The 23,110-nt window shown below is 35.0% G+C and overlaps 2 protein-coding genes across 2 annotated transcripts in view; one reads left to right on the top strand and one right to left on the bottom strand.

Annotated features, from left to right (window-relative positions):
- The window catches only part of LOC133175945 (uncharacterized), a 54,307-nt gene extending 36,019 nt beyond the window's left edge, over positions 1 to 18,288 (top strand). Inside the window, exon 5 of the mRNA XM_061311101.1 lies at positions 17,792 to 18,288. Within this exon, the coding sequence (XP_061167085.1) occupies positions 17,792 to 18,136 (345 nt within the window). The 3' untranslated portion in view covers positions 18,137 to 18,288. The remainder of the gene's footprint in view (positions 1 to 17,791) is intronic.
- LOC133175637 (tigger transposable element-derived protein 4-like) lies at positions 7,609 to 8,577 on the bottom strand. Its single transcript, XM_061310752.1, has one exon. The coding sequence runs from the start codon at positions 8,557 to 8,559 to the stop codon at positions 7,609 to 7,611; it is 951 nt and encodes a 316-aa protein (XP_061166736.1). The 5' UTR covers positions 8,560 to 8,577.
- Positions 18,289 to 23,110: the final 4,822 nt, after the last annotated feature.

Genomic DNA, 23,110 nt, shown 5'->3' on the forward strand with positions numbered 1-23,110 from the left:
TAGCACCAGAACCCCTAACCCTGGGGTCATGAATTTCACAATTTTGGTAGAGGGCTCAATGCTTATTACAATCATGCCAACAGTTTGACTGCTTGATGTCCAGGAGCAAAGAAGAAGATTTTTAAAGATTGCATTAATTTTGATGGTTTTGGCCCCACCCCTCAGGCCCCTGGGGGGGCAGGGGCCACGAATTTCACAATTTTTGTTCCCCTTCACCCATAGATGCTATATGCCAAAATTGGTTGAAATTGGTTTGCTGGTTCCAGAGAAGAAGCTGAAAATGTTCAAAAGTTTACGACCGACGAACGACGAAAGATGCACGACGACGGACAAAAAGAGATAGCAATAGGTCACCTGAGTGACTCAGGTGACCTAAAAAGTAAGGTCAAGGTCAAAGGAAAAGTGAAGGTCAAAAATTTTGATGCAGTTGAAAAGCTTACATCAGTATGTATCAGCATATGATGTTTTATTGAAGTCGGACATGACAAACACTATATGCCTCGGCCATATTCATGGCAGGGCATAAAAAACTTGAATCTACACTATATGAGAATGTTTCCATATCAAAATGACTAACAAGCAAATTCAAAGAATTGTGGTCCCCTGCTTTCCGTGTCCTATTGGATGGGATGCCATTATTTATGATATATTGTTTCAAATATGCAGGCCTTATCATATGTCGTTCAAAAGTAATCACCAAAGTTAAAATTTTTGAAAATTAGGTAAAACATCAAGGTCAAGGGGTAAAAAAAATCATAGCATGCTTGGAAACATCTTATTACAGGTAATGTACATGTCAAATATAAAAGTCCTATCTCTTCTCAATCAAAAGTTATAAGGAAATATAACATTTTTGAAAAGTAGGTTAAACTTCAAGGTCAATGTGACAGAGTCAAAAGTCATGATATATTTAGAAAGGTCTTGTCACAGGTAATATACATGTATAATATGAACGCCCTATCTTTTCTCTTTCAAAATGATCATTGAAAATAATGTTAAATTTTTTGAAAAGTAGGTCAAACTTCAAGGTCAAGGTCATGGGTTCAAAAATCATGGTGTGTTTAGAAAGTTCTTGTAGGTAATGTACATGTGAAATATGAAAGCCCTATCTCTTATTATTCAGAAGTTATGACCAAGGTTAAATTTATTGTGACAGACGTACAGACTGACAGACAAATGAGATTTAATGTCCCCTAGGTCCCTTTTGTGAAAACGGATGACAATAATGCCCTTGCTGTTCATAAGAAGAAGATTTATGATGGAAAAAATCCCCTGCATTTTTCTATGTAAATCATTGGATCCCCATATGTGGCCCCACCCTACCCCAGTGGGTCATAGTTTTAACAAATTTGAAGCTACACTAAGTCTATGTAAAGAAAGTTTCAACTTTTTGGGCCCAGTCAGTGGTTCTTGATAAGACTTTTTTAAAATGATACCACCAAATTTTCACTAATTCTTGATTATCCCCCCTTGAAAGAGGGTGTGACCCTTCACTTGAACAAACTTGAATCCCCTTTACCCGAAGATGCTTTGTGGCAGGGTTGGTTGAAATTGGCCCAGTGGTTCTAGTGAAGAAGACAAAAATGTGAAAAGTTTACAGGCGGACAGATGGATGACAAACAAAATGTGATCAGAAAACCAGAAAAACTCAAGTGAGCTAAAAACTGATGATCACAAGTACTTGAAAAGAGTTACAGTATTTGAAAAGCAGTTTTTTTTTTCATGCATTGTTTTCAGAAGCTGAAAAGGTATGACTTGTATCCATGTTGAAAAAACTTCACATTTCAGAAAACAGTATGATTAAAAATAGTTAATCAAGGTGCTTTGAGTAGTAAAATAAGCTAAACTGGTATAGCTAATTCAACCACAGAACTTAGTAAATTTTAAAATGCACAACCTTTTCAACTCTTAATTATTCTTAAAATATTTATATCATCATTTCTGATTCAAGGGAGAACTAGAGATATGATCAGAAGTATATCGGTTGACTTATAAACATGTACATGTATATTGTGTTTTTTAAGTCATTAATGTTTGTTTGTTGTTAAATGTCCCTCTTGGGAATTTTTCACTCATACGGAGACACCATTACTTAAAAATAATGAAGATGTACAAGTCGGATTTGAGGTTAACATTCATTTTAGGAGTCAACAATTAAGACGTAAAGAGATAACTCCTTCCCCTTGCCCCTTCTCCTTCCCAGACCTCTGTTTGTTCATGTATGCAAACTAGTCTAATACTTTGGTTTGACATAAAAAAAAATGTGAATATATACAAATAGTTTAATGGTCCATCTCTTTGAATGATTTTCATTCCTAATTCTAGGAGGGTACATGGGTTGACCCAAATTCATGAATGAAATGTCAAGTAATCTTATCATTGATGCACTTTTATTTAACTTGATGTAGTCATATTATGAACATTTCCAGTTCATTAAGAGAGTGGGGATGACCTCCAGGGGTTCATAACCTTAAACCATTAGATGTACATAACATAATAACACAAGAAACAAAATTATGTATAGTCAAAAGGAAAAGTTTTCTACTATTTAGGAGTCACATGATCATTTGTCATTTCAGGGACAGGGAGTGGCTAGGGAGATTGGAACCCCCCCCCCCCCCTGGAATTTGCAGAGTTATTTAAATAGGACTATATACTGATTTACAGAAACAAATAAAAATGACTTTGGATGCCCTCCCCCTTTAAAAACATGGACCCTACCATCATTGTTTATATTTTGTTTGTTTGTTTGTTTGGTTTTTAGCTCACCTGAGCTGAAAGCTCAAGTGAGCTTTTCTGATCACCCGTTGTCCGTCGTCCGTCCGTCTGTCCGTCCGTCCGTCCGTCTGTAAACTTTTCACATTTTCAACTTCTTCTCAAGAACCACTGGGCCAATTTTAACCAAACTTGGTACAAAGTATTCTTGGGTGTAGGGGAGTGTAAATTGTTAAAATAAAGGGCCAAGTCCCCTTACAAGGGGAGATAATCAAGAAAAGACAAAAATAGGGTGGGGTCATTAAAATATCTTCTTCTCAAGAACCACTGGGCCAGAAAAGCTGAAACTTATGTGGAAGCATACTGGGATAGTGTAGATTTTAATTTGTTAAAATCATGACCCATGGGGGTAGGGCGGGGCCACAATAGGGAATCCAAGTTTTACATTGAAATACATAAGAAAAAATCTTTAAAAATCTTCTTCTCAAGAACCACTGGGCCAGAAAAGCTGAAACTTATATGGAAGCATCCTGGGGTAGTGTAGAATCTAAATTGTTCAAATCATGACCCCCCGGGGTAGGGCGGGGCCACAATAGGGAATCAAAGTTTGACATTGAAATATATAGGAAAAATCTTAAAAAATCTTCTTCTCAAGAACCACTGGGCCAGAAAAGCTGAAACTTATGTGGAAGCATCCTGGGATAGTGTAGATTTAAAAATTGTTAAAATCATGACCCCCGGGGGTAGGGTGGGGCCACAATAGGGAATCCAAGTTTTACATTGAAATACATAAGAAAAATCTTTAAAAATCTTCTTCTCAAGAACCACTGGGCCAGAAAAGCTGAAACTTATATGGAAGCATCCTGGGGTAGTGTAGAATCTAAATTGTTCAAATCATGACCCCCCGGGGTAGGGCGGGGCCACAATAGGGAATCCAAGTTTGACATTGAAATATATAGGAAAAATCTTAAAAAATCTTCTTCTCAAGAACCACTGGGCCAGAAAAGCTGAAACTTACGTGGAAGCATCCTGGGATAGTGTAGATTTTAAATTATTAAAATCATGACCCCCGGGGGTAGGGCGGGGCCACAATAGGGAATCCAAGTTTTACATTGAAATACATATGAAAAATCTTAAAAAATCTTCTTCTCAAAAACCACTGGGCCAGAAAAGCTGAAACTTATATGGAAGCATCCTGGGGTAGTGTAGAATCTAAATTGTTCAAATCATGACCCCCGGGGGTAGGGCGGGGCCACAATAGGGAATCCAAGTTTGACATTGAAATATATAAGAAAAATCTTTAAAAATCTTCTTCTCAAGAACCACTGGGCCAGAAAAGCTGAAACTTATATGGAAGCATCCTGGGGTAGTGTAGAATCTAAATTGTTCAAATCATGACCCCCGGGGGTAGGGCAGGGCCACAGTAGGGAATCCAAGTTTTACATTGAAATATATAGGAAAAATCTTAAAAAATCTTCTTCTCAAGAACCACTGGGCCAGAAAAGCTGAAACTTATATGGAAGCATCCTGGGGTAGTGTAGATTCTAAATTGTTCAAATCTTGACCCCCGGGGGTAGGGCGGGACACAATAGGGAATCCAAGTTTTACATTGAAATATATAAGAAAAATCTTTAAAAATCTTCTTTTCAAGAACCACTGGACCAATAAAGCTGAGACATATTTGGAAGCATCCTGAGGTAGTGTAGATTCTAAATTGTTCAAATTTTTTTCCCCGGGGGTAGGGCGGGGCCACAATAGGTATATTAAAAGGGTCGAAATCTGGTAAAGAACAGCATGGCCAAAGTTACTCAGGTGAGCGATGTGGCCCATGGGCCTCTTGTTTTTTTTGCTCCTCAGGAAATTCTGGGCTGGAATTTTTTTGGACTGAGGTGTGGATCCCAACCCCCCCCCCCCCCCCCCTCCCCCCGGAAAAAAATTCCCGGATCTGTGCCTGTAACTGAATGTAATGTCGACAACGGGAGATAACTCTTCAGAATATGAAATTCATCTATTGTGGCATCCGATGATCCACTCTCTACCATCGGCTCATACATTCAGTGTCTGAGAGAGAAACGAATGACAACTCTGCATAAGAGATTGCCGATGATCTTTGATCCTTTTTAAACTTTAACCTAACCATTTGCATTTCGGTTTATTTTAACCCAATCTATACTTAAACTTGTACTTACTGACTGTCATAGGTCCTGTCAACTTCATGAAATATAATCCAATTAAAACACAAAATGAATTAATTTCCACTGATAAACATGTAACACTGCACCATGTCACATGGCATGTGCAATCTAAAAATGATAATGGTAAAACTAGTACTAGCACTGGTAGGGTGACGCAAGCCCAATGTGATGTAGAAATTTTCAAAAAGGTGTTCACATACATGTACAGTACAAGAACAAATTTTAAATTATCATAACAAACGATGTTTTAACATAACGTTGCAATCTAGGCCTATTTCCAAAAACAGGCAAATTGTGTGTGTGTGTTGGGGGGGGGGGGGGGGGGGTCAAGGCTTTTCAAGGAGGTTTTTGCCTAATCAATACTAAAAAAAAGCTTGCACATTTTGATAAATTCATCAAAAATGCTTTGTAATAAAATAATATTATTTGTTGTTGAGAAAATAAATTTAAAAAGTTCCAATTATGGGCCAAAAATATATATCCCCCCCCCCTCCTTTATCAAAACCTAATTTACATCATTAATTAAATTCTGTTATTTCAGACTGGTAATGAATTAAGTATATGAAATGTGTATAAGAGGTTCATGGGTCACATGGTCACCTGAGCATTTTATGCTCGATTTGACGAATAGATGTACTGTGTAAATTATAGAATTATTTGGACTTTTTCCTTGGTAAGCCCAATATGAAGGAGTGTGCATTTAGAGGCAAACACCTTAGTGCGGGTATTACTGTCTCATGACAGCATCTAATTAATTATGATATTTTTTTCAACAATCAGTTTGCAGAGTGGCATGTCTCACAAAGATGACAGATACTTGCAAACTCTTTTTTCAATGTAATACAAAACACTGTAATTATTAGTATTGATGTTTTATTAGGCTGCACCTTATTTTCATTCATTAAAAAATATAATGAGTTATTAGATTTTCACTCTAAATGTTTAAGCAAATTGTGAACACCTCTCACATCTAGAAAACATTAGTGATTTGGTACCTTCTCTGAAAAACCCAGTGGGGGGTATTTGTCCCTTGTGGACAGTTCTAGTTAGTTTTAGAATTCAAAGAAAAAGTTTTGCCATGTTTATTTAAAATAGAAATTTCTTTGAAATACTTTAAAAATGCTACACCTTCAACATTTTTGGTCTTAACTTAAGGTTGTATGGGTAACCTCCATGTTATGAATTTTTATTCAGTTTGAAGTCTTGTTTTGATTTGGTTGAGTGCTTTTGTCAGGTAAAATTGTTTTTCAAATTAAGTTTTTCAAAGGAAAACATAGCAAAAAATCTTCATAAATCTTCTTTTCAAGAACAGCAATTCCTTGATTAGTGATATTGATATGGGAGCATCCTTATTTAGTGTAAATTCAAATTTAATTAAAACATGACGTGTGGGCATAGGATGGGGCCACAATGGGGGGATCAAAGTTTTAGAACATATGAGGGTTGTCATTAAAGTTCGTGGACAAGCTAAAATTTAAATAAAATTATATTAAAGATATTTATTACTGGTACATGTATCAGCATATTTATAATCCTTTACTTTATGTGAATTACAAAATGTAAAATTTTATTAAATTTTAAATGTATAATTACAATTATGACTTCATTAATAGACCAATGGGATGGTGACACAGAGCACAGCGAAGTTTTAATTAAAAAGTTATTTAAGCCAGCATTTTTTTATTTTTAGGTGTACAAACCAGCTGCTCGGGAATTATTTAATTTTTAGGAAAAAAAATAGAATTGAGAAAAACAGTTTTTTTTTCTTTTCCCGATGTCGAATTTGAGTCGGGATCGATATTTCAAATTTACGAACTTGTACTTCCGGTTTAAGATAAACATGGCAGGCAAATAAAGGTAGACCTGCATATTCCATAGGGGCATAGCAGCATCATAGCTTGGTCACCATGACCTATTTTTGAAAATTTATGGCTTTAATTAAATATTTCAGGTACTAATTGACTTAGAATCATCAAACTTTGTAAGTTGATGCGACTTGGGTCCTTGGAGTATGACAACTGAAAAGTAGGTCACCCTGACCTACTTTGGAAATTTTATGGCTGTATTTAATATTTTTGGGTACTATTTGGCTTAGAATCATCAAAATTTGTCAGTTGATGCATCTTACGACCTACTTTTCAATTTATATGACTATAATTAAATATTTCGGGTACTTATTGGCTAAGAATCATCAAACTTTGTCAATTGATGTGTCTTGGGTCTTCGGAGTAAGTTGACTGAAAAGTAGGTCACCATGACCTACTTTTGAAATATGGCTATAATAAAATATTTCAGGGACTAATATGCTTAGAATCATCAAAATTTTCAGTTGATATACCATTGGTATATTTTTCATCATGACCTATTTTTCAATTTGTATGACAAATATGACTAATTAACATGTACAGTCAAACTTGTATTAATCTGTCACCTTTGGGAAGCAGACAAAGTGACCTCTTAACAGAGGTGACCTTTGAATACAGATTTCTGAATTTGTCAAGATAGACAACTTTTTAAACTAAATATTTGATGCATTTTTATGGTGGCAAAGTATTGGCATATATCAAAAAATTGACAAAGTACTGGCTTATCCTTTTTGTTTAATAGCATATATTATATTTAGCCCACAATTATTATATATATACAATCATTATATACATGTATATACATATAGAGTTCATGCAATTTTGAATGTCTTTTAATTTTTGAAAAAGTCACTTATTTTTGTTTGAACTCCAGATTTGCACTTAATGTAGTCCTCTGTCATCATCTCATCAATATGTACAAGTTTTTCCAAAATCTTATCATGCCCATGAACACTTGCATACATTTTCATTTCTTCAACATGCTCACAGAATTTTTGTCGACAGATCACAGACTCATACTCTTCACTCTCTTCTTCCTCTTGTTCCTCCTCTTCCTCTTCATTCATTTCCTCGATGATTTCTGAAGCTGGCTTGTCCCAGTCCTGTTCTCTGTTGTCACATGTTTCTACGCAGGCATCTATCCTAGTTAATTCCAAGAATTCACAACCAAAAATTTCTCTTGACAGCTGTAGGACAGCAAGGGGGACATCATCATCTTCATCATCATCATCATCATCATCCACATTCACTTCTGAAGTAGGCATACATGCAGCAATTTGTTTATCAAAAAAAACACAGTTTTTGAAGCATTTCACAATAGTTGGTGTCTCAACCTCTTTCCAACTTCTGTCTATCCAATAGATGGCATCTAGCAAGGAATTTTTTTTCAAAATTTCAGATCCACATTTTGAGCTATGGTCCATTTCTTGGACCATTTTTTTAAGTTGACGCTTTCTGAATTTCAGTTTTAGACACTGAGTAATACCCTGGTCCATTGGCTGTAATTTTGATGTAGTGTTTGCTGGAAAAAACTGAAGTTTAATGTTGGATAGATTGATTTTTTGGTGTGATGGAGCGTTGTCAAGGAATAATAAAATTTTTCTTTTCTGGCAGACCATTTTTCTGTTAAGTGACTTCAACCATTCTTCCATGATGTAGGATGTCATCCATGCCTTTTTGTTAAATTTATAAACAACTGGTAGAGTATTTGGGTCAACTCTGTTAAAGCACCTTGGCTTTTGGCATTTCCCTATAACTAGAGGGGGCAGCTTTTCACCTGTCATACTGGCACAGAGGGCTACGGTGATCCTTTCCTTTGATCTTTTACCCCCAGCACAGTCATTTCCTTTGATATAAAAAGTTTGTCTGGTTGTAGCTCTGTCAATATAAATAAATAAATAAATAAATAAATAAATAAATAAATAAATAAATAAATAAATAAATAAATAAAAAAATAAATGAATGAATGAATGAATGAATGTTTATGTACATTACATCAATAGTTTTGTTATTTTACCATATTTATTTAAATATAAACAATATAATACCTAAAGAATAGGCCTGTCTCGTCCATATTAAAGATGTTCTCAGGTTCATATTCCGAGATAAGGTCTGGAATTCTTTTCAACCAAGTCTGCACAAGACTATCGTCGACATCCCCCCTTTCGCCACTTTGCGTTCCAAACACGATGTTGTGTCTCTTTATGAAAGAGGCCAACCAGCCATTAGATGCTTTTCATTTCTTAAATCTTTGGCGAATTTCAGAGCTTTCAATTTCAGCAGTGGGCCAGTCACGTTTATCCGTGTTCCCACCGCATTCTGAAACCATTTCCAACATAGGTCGTTTATTTCCTCGTTGCCGGTCTTCTGTCGCTTTCTTTTCATGTCACCGGGGGCATTATTTCAATATCTTTAATAATCTCAGCTTTTCTTTTAAGTATATTTGTAACCTGTGTCTTCCCAACATTGAACTTATTTGCAACGGCACGGGCACTCAGTCCCGAGTCCATTAATTTAATAGCTTCATGCCGTTCATTTAGAGTTAAGACCTTCCTCGTCGCTGACATTTTTTCGCAAGAATAACATCACCTATTTTCATTGAGTTATATATATAAAACAAACACTGTAAATACATTTCAACAATTAATTTGTTTACCCATCCGTATCTGAACTCTTAATTAAATTGATCGATTTACCTTCTCTCACCTCGAGCGTATAATTTTTGTGTACATTGGTTACCTGGAATTCCGTGTTTGAAAACCCGGATGTAAATCATGTGACCAAACAAAATGGCCGCCTAATGCATGTCGGAAATTACAATTCGGATCAAAAACGATGACCACTGACCGCGTTAGACAGGTGATCAAGGGTAATTATACAGGAATTTTCATTGGGAGGAAATAAAATGACTGCATATGAGAGGTGAATGCTTAATAGGGGTGACCGCTTCGGCAGTTTTGACTGTATACTAATTGGCTAAGAATCATCAAACTTTGTCAGTTGATGCATCTTGGGTCTTCAGAGTAGGTCAACTGAAAAGTAGGTCACCATGACTTACTTTTGAAAATTTATGGCTTTAATAAAATATTTCAGGTACTAATTGGCTTAGAATCATTAAACTTTGTCAGTTGATGCATCTTGGGTGCGCAGAGTTAGTCGACTGAAAAGGAGGTCACTGTGACCTATTTTTGAAATTTTATGGCTTTATTTAAATATATCAGGTACTTATTGGCTTAGAATCATCAAATTTTGTCAGTTGATGCATCTTGGGTCCTCAAAGCATGTCATCTGAAAAGGAGGTCACTGTGACCTACTTTTGAAATTTTATGGTTATAATTTTAAAAAATATTTTAGGTATCAATTGGCTTAGAATCATCAAACTTAGTTGATGCATCTTGGGTCCTCAGAGAATGACAAGTGATAAGTAGGTCACCATGACCAACTCTCAGGTACTAATTGGCTTAGAATCATCTTGGGTTCTCAGAGTGTTTCATCTAAAATGTAGGTCATGATGACCTTCCTTTGGAATATCAAGGCTTTATCTAAATATACAGGATACTTAGAGGCTTCAAATAGAAGTGATAGGTTGTACAGTTTATCAGATATCAGAAGATCGATTCAAGGCCCTTGAGCCTCTTGTTTTTTTTTTATTTGCTCTGTTGCGAGGGGATAATAAGCAAGGGGATTTTTACCAGATTTTTTAAAATTCTTGGGCAAAATAGCTTCATCTAACAGTTAATTTTGTTCTGTATTTCAATGGATCATTTGTCACCCACATGGTGCAGTGGTTAGAGTCACGGAGTAAGGAGATGATCCTTACATCGTGGGTTCAAATCCACTGGAGACCAGTCCTTTGGATGAGACCTTATAAACCAAGGTTCCGTGTCGCAGTAGGTGTTGGCACGAAAAAGATCTCTCACTCAATGGCCCTGAGTGTCGAGTATAGGTATAAAGAGGTAAGGGCTCTAAGGGCTAAAATTGGCCCCATGTCAGAAATGAATGGGACTCTCTTAAATAATTCTCTAATACTTATAAAACAATTTATTTTTAGCTCACCTCGACGAAGTCGAGATGAACATATGCTATACCCCCGGCGTCGGTGTCGGCGTTAGCGTCGGCGTCCCAGTTTAAGTTTTAGGAGCAAGTCCCATTCCCAATAAGCCCTATCTGGACCAAACTTGCATGGATGATGCATCTAGGGATGGACACTACCACGTCTGCTTCGGATGCTGGATCTGACCTAGATTTTCCAGATGAGTGACCAGGTTAAAGTTTTTGGAGCAGGTCCATTCCCAAGTAACTATAAGCCTTACCTGGACCAAACTTGCATGGATGATGCATCTAGGGATGGACACTACCACGCCTGCTTCGGATGCTGGATCTGACCTAGATTTTCCAGATGAGTGACCAGGTTAAAGTTTTTGGAGCAGGTCCATTCCAAAGTGACTATAAGCCCTGCCAGGACCAAACTTTCATGGATGATGCATCTAGGGATGTACACTAACCAACCTGCTTCGGATGCTGGATCAGACCTAGATTTTCCACATGAGTGAATTTTAGCAATATTTTAACTAAATTAGCATGGATGATGTATCTAGGTATGAACACTTCCAGACTTTCTTTGGATTCTGAATCTGACTTACATTTTCTAGATGAGTGACCAGGGTAAATTTTTTTTGGATTAGCTATATAAAATTACAGCCTGTTATGATTAAACTTGCATAGATGGTGCATTTAAGGATGAAACTTCCAGACTTGCTTTGGATGTTAGAACTGACCAAAATTTTCTTGATTAGTAAACAGGTCAAAAGTTTTTTGAGCAGGTCTATAATTAAACCAAACTTGCATGGATATTGATCTTGGGATGTGCCCTAACTAGAAAAAAATTATGATGTGAAATTTGCCTCACTTATAGATAACATTCATGGAGGTGAGCTTCATAATCTTTGATTACCAATGTTTTATTGATAAATTTTGGTATTGATTTGTGCATATGATTATGTCATGACGTTACCATAGCATCATGACATTAACATTATTCATGTAGAAGGTCATACATTTACATTTAAAGGGTACAATACATGAAAATAGATTCTTTTCAAAACTTTTTGGAAAAAAATTACCATTGGCAGGACTTAAAGATAAGATAATAACTTACTTATCTAGGAATTATGGGAGTATAAAGGTATAAGTGTCTCTCCAACGGCAACAATTAAAACTATTTAATGGGTTATGCAATTCACCATAAAACTTGATTTTCTGATTTTATTGCTAATTTTTTTTAAATAACACAAAAATTGTTGAATTTAAAATAAATTGACAACCTTTATTTTTTGTATGCAATGAAAAGCTAAATCGCATTTTATTACAAATTATTGCATTATATGAGTTAAAGATTTCAAAGGGTGACTTTTTTATGGTGGTTGTAATTGAAAATGTGCTCTCCATTCCGTAAAGATGAGGGATGGTAAGCATATACATTTTACATGAAATATATAGTACACAATGGTGACAATAATAGCTTACTACATGTAGTTATTGAAAAATAATTTATAATAATACAGTTGTTTGTTTTTGTTACATTTTTAAATGACAAGGTCTTATGAACAAATCCAGCTCTGAATTCCAATTATTTTTCAACACATTCATCCTCACTTGTGTCACTTTCGTCAATTTCCTCTGGCAGCGGCAAATCCTTTGCATCTTGTAAGTAGTGCACCCAGTCCTTAACATGGGAGAATGGCTGAGAGAGATGCCGAGCATATGCTAAGTACCATAACACAGATGCAATGTGCGCACACATGTCCACAACTCGTGAACCAGTTCTGCACCTGCAATACCAGGACTTTACTTGCAGTTTGTCAAACATTATCCAAAGTAAATACGTTCTAGATGAAACATGACGACTCTGAAGGTTGGCACACACCAATTGTGAATCCTGTTGATTCAATGGCTGCATCATTTTCCTTTCCTGTACTAAGGGCTGGTAAGTATCTATTACAAATTGCTGCTGCTATGGAAATACCCTCACCAAGGAAGGGAATTAGAGTGTTTGGTAGAACTCTGTCAAAATATTTCCAAGATTTCAGTCTGGCATTTGCTGACTCCACTATCCACATCACTTTGGTAACCAGGCATGATGTATTGCTTTGCTCTGTGTCTAATTGACTTTCTCCCTTTTTCAAGAATGCAGGAATTTCAGTCTTTATTCCGATGTTGCTAAGAAAGTCCACCGAATCTCTGAAGCCCCTGTTGACCACGAACACATCTCCTTCCTTAACCCAGTTCACTATTTCTTCTTTGTCATGGGCAAACAAATACTTTAGTATTTTTGTGTCATTATTCTGGGAATCTGATAGGTATGGTCCAATGACACTAACAAAATATCCTGTTGTAGAGACTATCACCATCATCTTGATGAGAGGTCAATGTTTATCTAAATTGTATGACCTTTGTTGGAACCGAAACTGCGAACTTTTCTGTATATAAATGTAGGTTCCATCCAGCACTAGAATAGCAGGATTCAAACCATATCCAAAAAGGGTCTGTGCCAAGGGACGGGTGTGATTTGTAATGAGCTCTTATCTTGGCAAATGTTTGAATCCATTATTCTGAGGGGTAAAAGTTTGCATGAGATTTTTTTGGATTGACTTTACAGCACATCTGATGAAGTCTCTGGAAACTTGAAATAATGTTGCAAGAATTTTATTGAACAATCCAGTTTTTAATTTTGTTAGGTACATACCAAGACAAGTCCTGGCACTTCAGACTTGAGTATCGCGAATTGATGTCAAGTATGTCAACAGGTTCTCAAAATGTGCTTGGTCCAGTCCTGTTAGATTCTTGATGTCATTATCACTGAACATTGAGTCAAAGTTGATTCCCTTGTCTTCCTTTTTCAGGAGGGCTTCGCGTACTTTTCCCAGGAGATTCATTATATCCGATCTATTAAAGTGTGTGTTTTCTCTGAAGTTGCTCATAGCATCGACTGCATCCTTGGTCATCATGTCATCTTCAATATGTACTGGACAGCACCTGGAGCCGTAGGGAATAATAACATTTTGATATAAAAAGCAGTTAAACCTTTCTTTTGATGACACAACTATTAACTTCAGTCCCCGCTTTTTACAAATACAACATGGGGAATGACTTCCTCCTATTGCTGGAAGCGGCAGTGTAATATTCTTGGGGGAAAAACCTGATGATGATGCTAAGCCTGTTTGGACTACTGTTTTGGGTGCGGATTTTCCCTGAAGATCCTTTTGCTGCTTTGTATTTGTGTAATACTCCCATCTACATCTGCCACACAGCACATCTTTTTCACCACAGTCAACTAAAAACAATTTTCTAATGTATTTTCTCAGGTGTTTGTTGCTTGCTCCTGATAAATATCTTCTTTCCTTTGAGTGTGTCCTTTTGTTACAAATGACGCATGGAAAATATTTACGTTGCACTGATGACATACTACAAAACGAAAAAAGAAGACTTTCAAAATTTACTGAAAGTAATTTGTGAATGTACATGTCAGGCATGTAGTATCGGGGGTGGGGGTCCAAGCATAATATTTCACAGTTGAAAATGTTGATTCGAAGGCCAGTCAATCCCCCCACACTTTTTATTGCAGTATAAAGCAAATCGACCCAAATTAAAATATTAATAAAAATTATGGAAAAATTTAAAATTTACACTCCCCCCACATCCAAACAAACACATACACAAAAGGATTTTCAAGTTTGGACCCCCCCCCCCCTTTTTGAGTACCTGTCAAAGATTTTTCAGATTTGTCAAAAACTTGTCATTTTTTCTAGCCCCCCCCCCCTTTCCCACTTTTAAAACGATACTACATGCCTGCATGCAAGTTATAACATTTCTTATACATGTGTACTTATTGCAACTATTTGGGTAGAAATCGACAATCATGAATAAAACTACTGTTTTGTAAGTAACATGTATGGCCATGAGAACTGGGGACCAGAGAATATTTATCTTGGGCCGGTGTAACATACAAATGAACATACACTGAATGTTTGATGGGACAGGTACAGTTTGGAACATTTATTTGGGTGGGACAAGCAAGTCCTCTTAAAATCTAGAAACTCAGTTTTTGTTGTTGTTGTTTTTTTTTTTGTTTGTTTGTTTTTTTTTTAAGTCTGGCATTAATAATCTTCCGAATTTAGCCATTTCCATAATAATGAGAAAACATATTAAGAATTAAATTATATTTTAAATCTTTGCTTCCTGCGACTGAGAAATGAAAAACATGTAGTAACTTTGAATTGATATACTTCATTTAAGGAAAATTATTAATCAGTACATGTATTTTTTTCTCTGTTCAATAGAGTCTGCAAGTGATACATATCTTTCAACCCCTCTGAGTGGCATGCTTATGAATGAGAAAGCCTGTAATATATTTAATGGACACTTAAGAAACTTTTTCACACTAAATGAGGATGGATCATTTTTTTCTCTCCACTCTGAATGCAATATTCTTTAAAATAAATAATGTTTAAAATCTTTCTCCCCTTTTTCGAATTGAAAAATTATAGTGGTTTGTACTTTTGTTCATTGATTGCACTATTTAATTCTGTTTCTGCAGTAGTAGCAATTTTTCCTTGATTGGACTAAGGATTTCTTTTTTTTTTCTCGCATCAAAGGCTAAATTATAAATAATCATAGAGTTTTTGTAATATTATGTAAGTAGAATATAATGTTTGTGTGTCAAAATTTACATGCATTGGCATAATCACATTTAGATAACAACGCTATAAAGTAGAAACCAAAAATGCACCATTCTTTATAGATTCATTACAAAAAAATTAACAATTAAAAAAAAATATTTATATGGGAGTCGAACTTATGACCTTCAGTGCAGCATTCATCCACTTTAACCAACTGCACCACCGCAGACGACACTACTTCAGGTGAAAGCTAATATATATACTTTTTCCAGTATATGTGTTTTATAACAATAGCGAAGGTTTTGCACATACTGGACATACTGAAGGCAAGTGCATTATGTTTTCAAACCCTGTCTACTTGGACTATAATTATAGGTCTAGCACCCACATGTAGGTATATATAATATGTGTATGAAAAACACGTCAAGATTGCATGCTGCAGCTGCACAGCAAGGCGTGTTCAACACGATGATATAGTTACTTTATTGATAAAATGGACCTTATGTATTTGTTTCTTTTAAACTAAATGCCAGAAGCCTTTTGTTATGCGTGAACATAGACAGACTGAGGGTAGTTTTCATGAGCAGCCGATAAAAAAAACTTAGGTGGGATGGCTGATTGTTTATCAACAAAAATATTTTTCATGTCTGATTGTCAGTGTTAAAAAAAAAGATAAATACCTTTCTGATTCTCTTTGTAATATCGTAACTTTAGTCAGCTGTCATTCATAATAAAACAATAGGTTCAATACCCCGGGTGATTTTCATCAGGTAGGCTACAAAGCGGAAGCTTCTGTTGTTATGAACCTAGCGTATCTAGCAACCTTTGTATTTATAGAACTTGCACGATGCACGCACAGAAAAAAAAACTATATAACTTTATATATATTTAGAAAGCAATATTTTATTTGGAAATTAAACATGTGTATGAGCACTATTAATCAAGTCAATAGTTTAAAAAACATATACCATTATAAAATTTTACACGAGATTATCCATCACATGCTCTTGGTGCCTTATATATCATTATATTATACTTTCATGTTAATTAGTTGAATCTGATTTGTTTAAAAACATTCGTTGAAAACACTATTACCCGCCGAATGATGAAGCCACACCCTCCAGCGTAGCAACAGTCAACCTTGCTTGACGACGGGTGATATTCCAAAAAAAGTGACTGCGAAGAATTTATGCACGCAAGGTTCGCTGTTATATGTATTTGTATAAAACATTCAGTATAATATAATAAATATTGCATGTAGTTGAGTGTAACATTGAAAATTTTCACCCCTTGAAAACCATTGTCAACCTCGGCTGCGCCTCGGTTGCCAATGGTTTTCTTGGGGTGAAAATTTTCAATGTTACACTCAACTACATGCAGTATTTATATAATGTACATTTATAAAGCCATCAAACATGCTTTTTTAAAATAACAAACGTGGATACTCTTATATAAGCATAACATACAAATATTATTTAATAATATGATATTTTGGTAGGAGTAAATCATCAATATCAGATGGCATATGCAAAATCTCCTCTCTGTGCATATCATATTTTTTAAAAATTAGTAGCCTGCACATGTCTCCACCAAAAAGATATTTTCAATATTTATTTGTACCAAGAAGATAAAATGGTAACAAACTTTTTATAATGGTGGGTGCATGTGGAGGCATTGAAATTTTGAAAAATCTGTTGAAAAAAAATGCAATATTTTCCCTAATTGATGAAAACTACGTCATTTTGACTAGTTATGATGACGTCATAGACGTGGCATATTTGGAATGTCACTCATTTTCATTAAGAGCAACTTCTTAAATAATAAATACACAAAAATATATTTCATTAATCATATTTTTAAAATATTGTTAATTATGGGGCCATATATGTGCATTCTAGCCCTTAGCTCTTTGCATCCCTCCACCAGCAAGTGGTGGCATCTCCATATGAGTGAAAAATTCTCGAGAGAGATGTTAAACAATAAACAAACAAACAATGGATCATTTACAGTGTTGTATTATACACTGTACTCAGGTAATCGTTAAGGCCCTTTGGTCTCTTGTATGATTTTTTTTATATCAAATAAAAACCTAAGTTATTCTTTATGTATGATTATTTTATGCATTTTTTCATTCTAATATACTATAAAAAAAAATTCCTAATTCAAGAAAAATGTCACTTATTGTTTCCAAGTTCAAAAGGAGGGATGGTAGTCTAACAAAAACAGAGTTTGCATGTCTTAAAAGCTGTGTAATTTAAAGAAAAAATAAAAATAAATGAAATTTAACTAATACTTTGAATTTTAAAGTTATTACCCCCATACCTGATATATTTTTCAGCTTATTTTTACCTGCTTGAAAATCAGTACGAAGCATTATCAATTCATACATGATTTTGGTGAAGATGTAGTGATAAAGGGAATGGAAGTAGATGACAGTTCCGATTTGATCAAAAGTAAATCAGATGATGAGGATGAAAAAGATGAATATTATAAAAAGACAGACCATGAAAAGGAAACCACGGCATCTACAGATCCAAATCTTAAGAGGGATTGTAGAAAAAGTGGAACCATTTTTTACACAAAACCCTATAACTACCTTATTTCCAAGGATAGGAAAGAAATGATGGAATTTTTATTTTGGATTGGAATAAATTGTGAAAGAGTTACTGTATCATCTGCTTAAATCGTTCAAGAGCAACATTATATGTTTTTTACTGTTTCTCGAAGTAATTTCCAATTTTTGAAGAGCCAAAATGCAACATTACAAAAGAATTGATTATTTATTATCTTTTTTTTATAGGACTACAATTTTGATGTTATAGTAAAATTAATGCATTACAACCAAAAAGGAAACTTCATATTCTGTCTATCTAAAATATCATCTTCTTTTGTTTGCAAGTCTGTTTATGTTACTTCTCACAATTTTGACTTTACATAATCAGCATATCAATATCAAGTAAACATAATGCAAAGCATTTTGGGTAAATGGGCTAGGAACGGGCATATGAGGAGAATTAGAAAATAAAATAGCATTGAGAAAATCAGAAATCTTTGATTTGAAATCGTGGAATAGATCTGTTAAAAGTTATGACCTCAGGAAATGTGATAAGAGTTAATACAAGTATTTGTTCATGTGTTTACTGCTCACAATTGGCCATATATTTTGCCTTGATCTGTATATTATTCTTATTCAATTAATATATCAATCATAATTATGAATTTCATAGTAAAAATATGAGTTTTGTTATATTTGTTATATTTCTCTCTCTCTCTCTCTCTCTCTCTCTCTCTCTCTCTCTATTTTATATATATATGGAACAAACTGGAAGTTTATTCCTATCTAAAAATATAGTGATGGATTTAAGTAGAAAGCTAGTGTCCCATAAAAAACATTACAGAGGATTTAAATTTACTTGAGACATTTTTCTGGTGATGTGATTAAATGCAAAGAGTTTTTTTTAATCTTCATATACTGTGGCACTTATATATTTTACACAGTCCTTTAGGGAATTATGTGAAAAATTATTATTATTGTATTAAATTTTGTTAATGATTCACTTGTTTTTATTTTTGATATCTAAAATAAACTTTTTATGCTCAATTTTATGTAACATATGTATTTATATTCTCATGAATAATTGAATATTTAGTGTGTTTGATTAATGAATTATAGATATTTCAACATGTATTTCAATGCTTTAACCTTTTTAATGGTAATGTGTTTATATAATGTATTGAAAAGAAACTGTTTACTGTTTCAATAGTGTACAATAATGGATTCTATTTTGTTTTCTTTCATAATTTATTCATTTTTTGAAAAATAAATGTGCAATAGATGTTTCATTTTCTGATTATATCCATGACATGAATAGATGTAATATAGAACTGCTAAATATGTTTTACAGAACAGAATAAAGAATGAAATTTTAAAAACTGTATTTGGAAAAAAATACCACAATTGAACTCTGTCTTATTTGAATAAGAACTTGATTATCTGTAGCCTGTAAATGGTAAATGGTTTTAAAAATTTGATATTAAATTGTTAGTATGCTTGATAATTAAGAACCCCTCTAATACAGTGATGAAAATGTTCTTTGTTGTTTTTTTTTTACTTTGAGAAAGTTATATAGCATAAAAAAGGGCTTATTCGAAATTAATTAATTCATTTTAATACAGAGAGCAGGGGGGTTTTTCTTCAAGAAAAAATCCTCAAAGACAATGAAGAAATGAAAAAAAATGATTTTGCTTACTAAAATGAGAAAATACATGCTAATAATTTTTATATTACTCTGTCTAACATAACGTCTAGAATGCTCGGATTTATTTTGAATTGTGTCATACAGTGCAGATTACAATTTATTCTATGTAGGAAATGTTAAAAAGGTGGGTCAGGAAGTACCCTGAAATTAATTGCAGTGTAGAGAGGGTCCTTAAGCAGCTGATACTAAGAGTAGTATGATATTTCTAATACCCTGTCCTCTGTCACGATTGCTCAGCCTTTTCTTTCGACCTGTTTTCGGGGCAGTTTTTACAGTTCCTTGTTCACAAAAATTTCTATAGATTCGGTGCACAGTTGTTTTAGACATTGTAAACATATCTGCAACTTTCTGAAAAGAATTTCCATTCTGAACTAACATAACAACTGATTTTTTTAAGACCATCTGATGCATATTGACGATTTGGAGCAATGATCATGATGATGTTTGGGATAACTATAAATAACGCGAACATTTGCATTCATATATAACGTAAGGTAAATCGTTCCGATACTTTTGTCCACAGTCCACAATTTCAAAAGCGTAAATTTTTGAGAACTGATAGTTTGTAAAATAATCTTTAACATCAATTCATAATAACAATTTCTTCTTGTCAATTTGCCTGTATATCATGTAGATTAAGTGACTTGATTTAGTGAAACAAAACAAAAAAGAACGTTGACTTTGCTTCCTTCTGTCAAAAGAAATTGTATCGAAAATAACTGAACCGAGTCAAAATTATATGATACGTATCATGTCATGAAGGGGGCATATCGTTTCACCACTACCCCTCCCCCCAGAAACACGTATCCCTCTTGAAACTAAGGTTTTGCCTGTATATGAAGAAAGAGGAAAGTGTCTCCCCTCCCCCAATAGTTTATATGTTTTTTTTCTATATGGTTAACCTTTTTTTCAAAAAAATATTTTTTAAGTCTGAAAAATTTTACGTATAGCAAAGCTTTTCCCCATGGATTAGTTTGTTTTGTCCACCCATCCCCCCTCAGAAAATTTTTATTCAACTTTTGATGCCAATTTTGAGTTTCTGCAATATGATTGATTGGCAACTCCTCCAAGACTGAGAAGTCCCCAAAGCTATACTCGGGGGTATAAAATGCTCAGAAATAGCAATATGCATCAGTATAATAAAATGCTTATACCCTGGCTATGAGTAGGATAGCTCTTACATCGAACCTTTGATAGGAACTTTTCCCCTCGGGTGAGCCCTACGGGAGTAGTTCTTGTGACGGGTTTAAATAAAAGTGCTATCTTACATCAAGTGGATAATTGTATTTTATTACCCTCCATATGATGAAACCACGCCCCAGCGTGATTAGATCATAGCAACATTCAATATTGCTTGACAGATGGTGATATTCCAAAAAATATTCCAAAACATTTTCCGTGTTACCCTCAATTACATGCACGTTTTTAGGATAAAATCTGAAATTGTTATCCCTTGAAAATCATTGTTGACCAACCAGTGATTTAGGTCCGAATATCGGCCTTTTCCCCTCTCAAAAATTACCGATTTTTTCCCAATTTCAGTTGCTTTTTTCCCCAAAATAAATTTGCTGTAGTTATCATGGTTATTGTTATATTGAAATTTTTAGGTCACCTGAGTCACTCAGGTGACCTATTGCTATCCGTTTCTGTCCGTCGGCGTGCGTCATCCGTCGTGCGTCGTGCGTTAACTCTTGAACATTTTCAACTTCTTCTCTAGAACCGCTCAACCAATTTCAACCAATTTTGGCATATAGCATCTCTGGGTGAAGGGGAACAAAAATAGTGAATTTCATGGTTTCTGCCCCCCTTGGGCCTGAGGGGTGGGGCTAAAACCACCAAAATTGATGCAATCTTTAAAATCTTCTTCTTTACTCCTGAACATCAAGCAGTCAAACTGTGGACATGATTGTAATAAGCATTGGGCCCTCTACCAAAATTGTGAAATTCATGGCCCCAGGGTCAGGGGTTCTGGTGCTAGGGCGGGGCTATATAGAACATATAGTGAAAGTGCATTATTTCTTTGAAAATCTTCTTCTCTTCTCCTGGGTATTATTTAAACAAACTAAGTGCATGGTTGTGACAAGCAATGATGCCTTTTCCAAAATTGTGAAATTCATGGCCCCAGGGTCAGGGGTTCTGGTGTTAGGGCGGGGCTCTATTGATTATATAGTGAAAATGCATTAATTCTATGAAAATCGTCTCTGCTCCTGGGTATTATTTAAACAAACTAAGTGCATTATAATGGTGCACAAGGAAGCTTTTTCCAAAATTGTGAAATTCATGGCCCGAGGGTCAGGGGTTCTGGTGTAAGGGGGGGGGGGGGGGGGCTCTATTGATTATATAGTGAAAACGCATTAATTCTTTGAAAATCTTCTTCTCTGCTCCTGGATATTATATAAACAAACGAAGTGCATGGTTATAATAAGCATTGATGCCTTTTTCAAAATTGTGAATTTCATGGCCCCTGGGTCAGGGGTTCTGGTGGTAGGGTGGGGCTCTATTGATTATATAGTGAAAATGCATTAATTCTTTGAAAATCTTCTTCTCTGCTCCTGGGTATTATTTAAACAAACTAAGTGCATAGTAATAGTGCATAAGGATGCTTTTTCCAAAACTGTGAAATTCATGGCCCCAGGGTCAGGGGTTCTGGTGCTAGGGCGAGGCTATATAGATCATATAGTGAAAGTGCATTATTTCTTTGAAAAATCTTCTTCTCTACTCCTGGGTATTATTGAAACAAATTGAATACATAGTTATGATAAGCAAGGGTGACTCTACCAAAATTGTGAAATTCATGGTCCCAGGGTCAGGGGTTCTGGTGCTAGGGCGGGGCTATATAGATCATATAGTGAAAGTGCATTATTTCTTTGAAAAATCTTCTTCTCTACTCCTGGGTATTATTGAAACAAATTGAATACATAGTTATGATAAGCAAGGGTGACTCTACCAAAATTGTGAAATTCATGGCCCCAGGGTCAGGGGTTCTGGTGCTAGGGCGGGGCTCTATTGATTATATACTGAAAATGCATTATTTCTTTGAAAATCTTCTTCTCTACTCCTGGGTATTATTGAAACAAATTGAATACATAGCTTTAATAAGCAAGGGTGACTTTTCCAAAATTGTGAAATTCATGGCCCCAGGGTCAGGGGTTCTGGTGTTAGGGCGGGGCTATATAGATCATATTGTGAAAGTGCATTATTTCTTTGAAAATCTTCTTTACTCCTGGGTATTATTGAAACAAATTCAATACATAGTTATGATAAGCAAGGGTGACTCTACCAAAATTGTGAAATTCATGGCCCCAAGGTCAGGGGTTCTGGTGCGGGGGGGGGGGGGGGGCTCTATTAATAATATAGTGAATCTGTAGTAAAAATGCATTATTTCTTTGAAAATCTTC

The sequence above is a fragment of the Saccostrea echinata genome, unplaced genomic scaffold, assembly GCF_033153115.1.
Source record: "Saccostrea echinata isolate AGI-Se365-2 ecotype Australia unplaced genomic scaffold, CSIRO_AGI_Sech_v1 ptg000064l, whole genome shotgun sequence".
In the NCBI taxonomy this organism is placed as follows: Eukaryota; Metazoa; Mollusca; class Bivalvia; order Ostreida; family Ostreidae; genus Saccostrea; species Saccostrea echinata.

What these genes read in the sequence shown, in the direction of transcription:
- LOC133175637 (XM_061310752.1), bottom strand. Translation starts at nt 8,559, where the DNA reads ATGACAGGTGAAAAGCTGCCCCCTCTAGTTATAGGGAAATGCCAAAAG.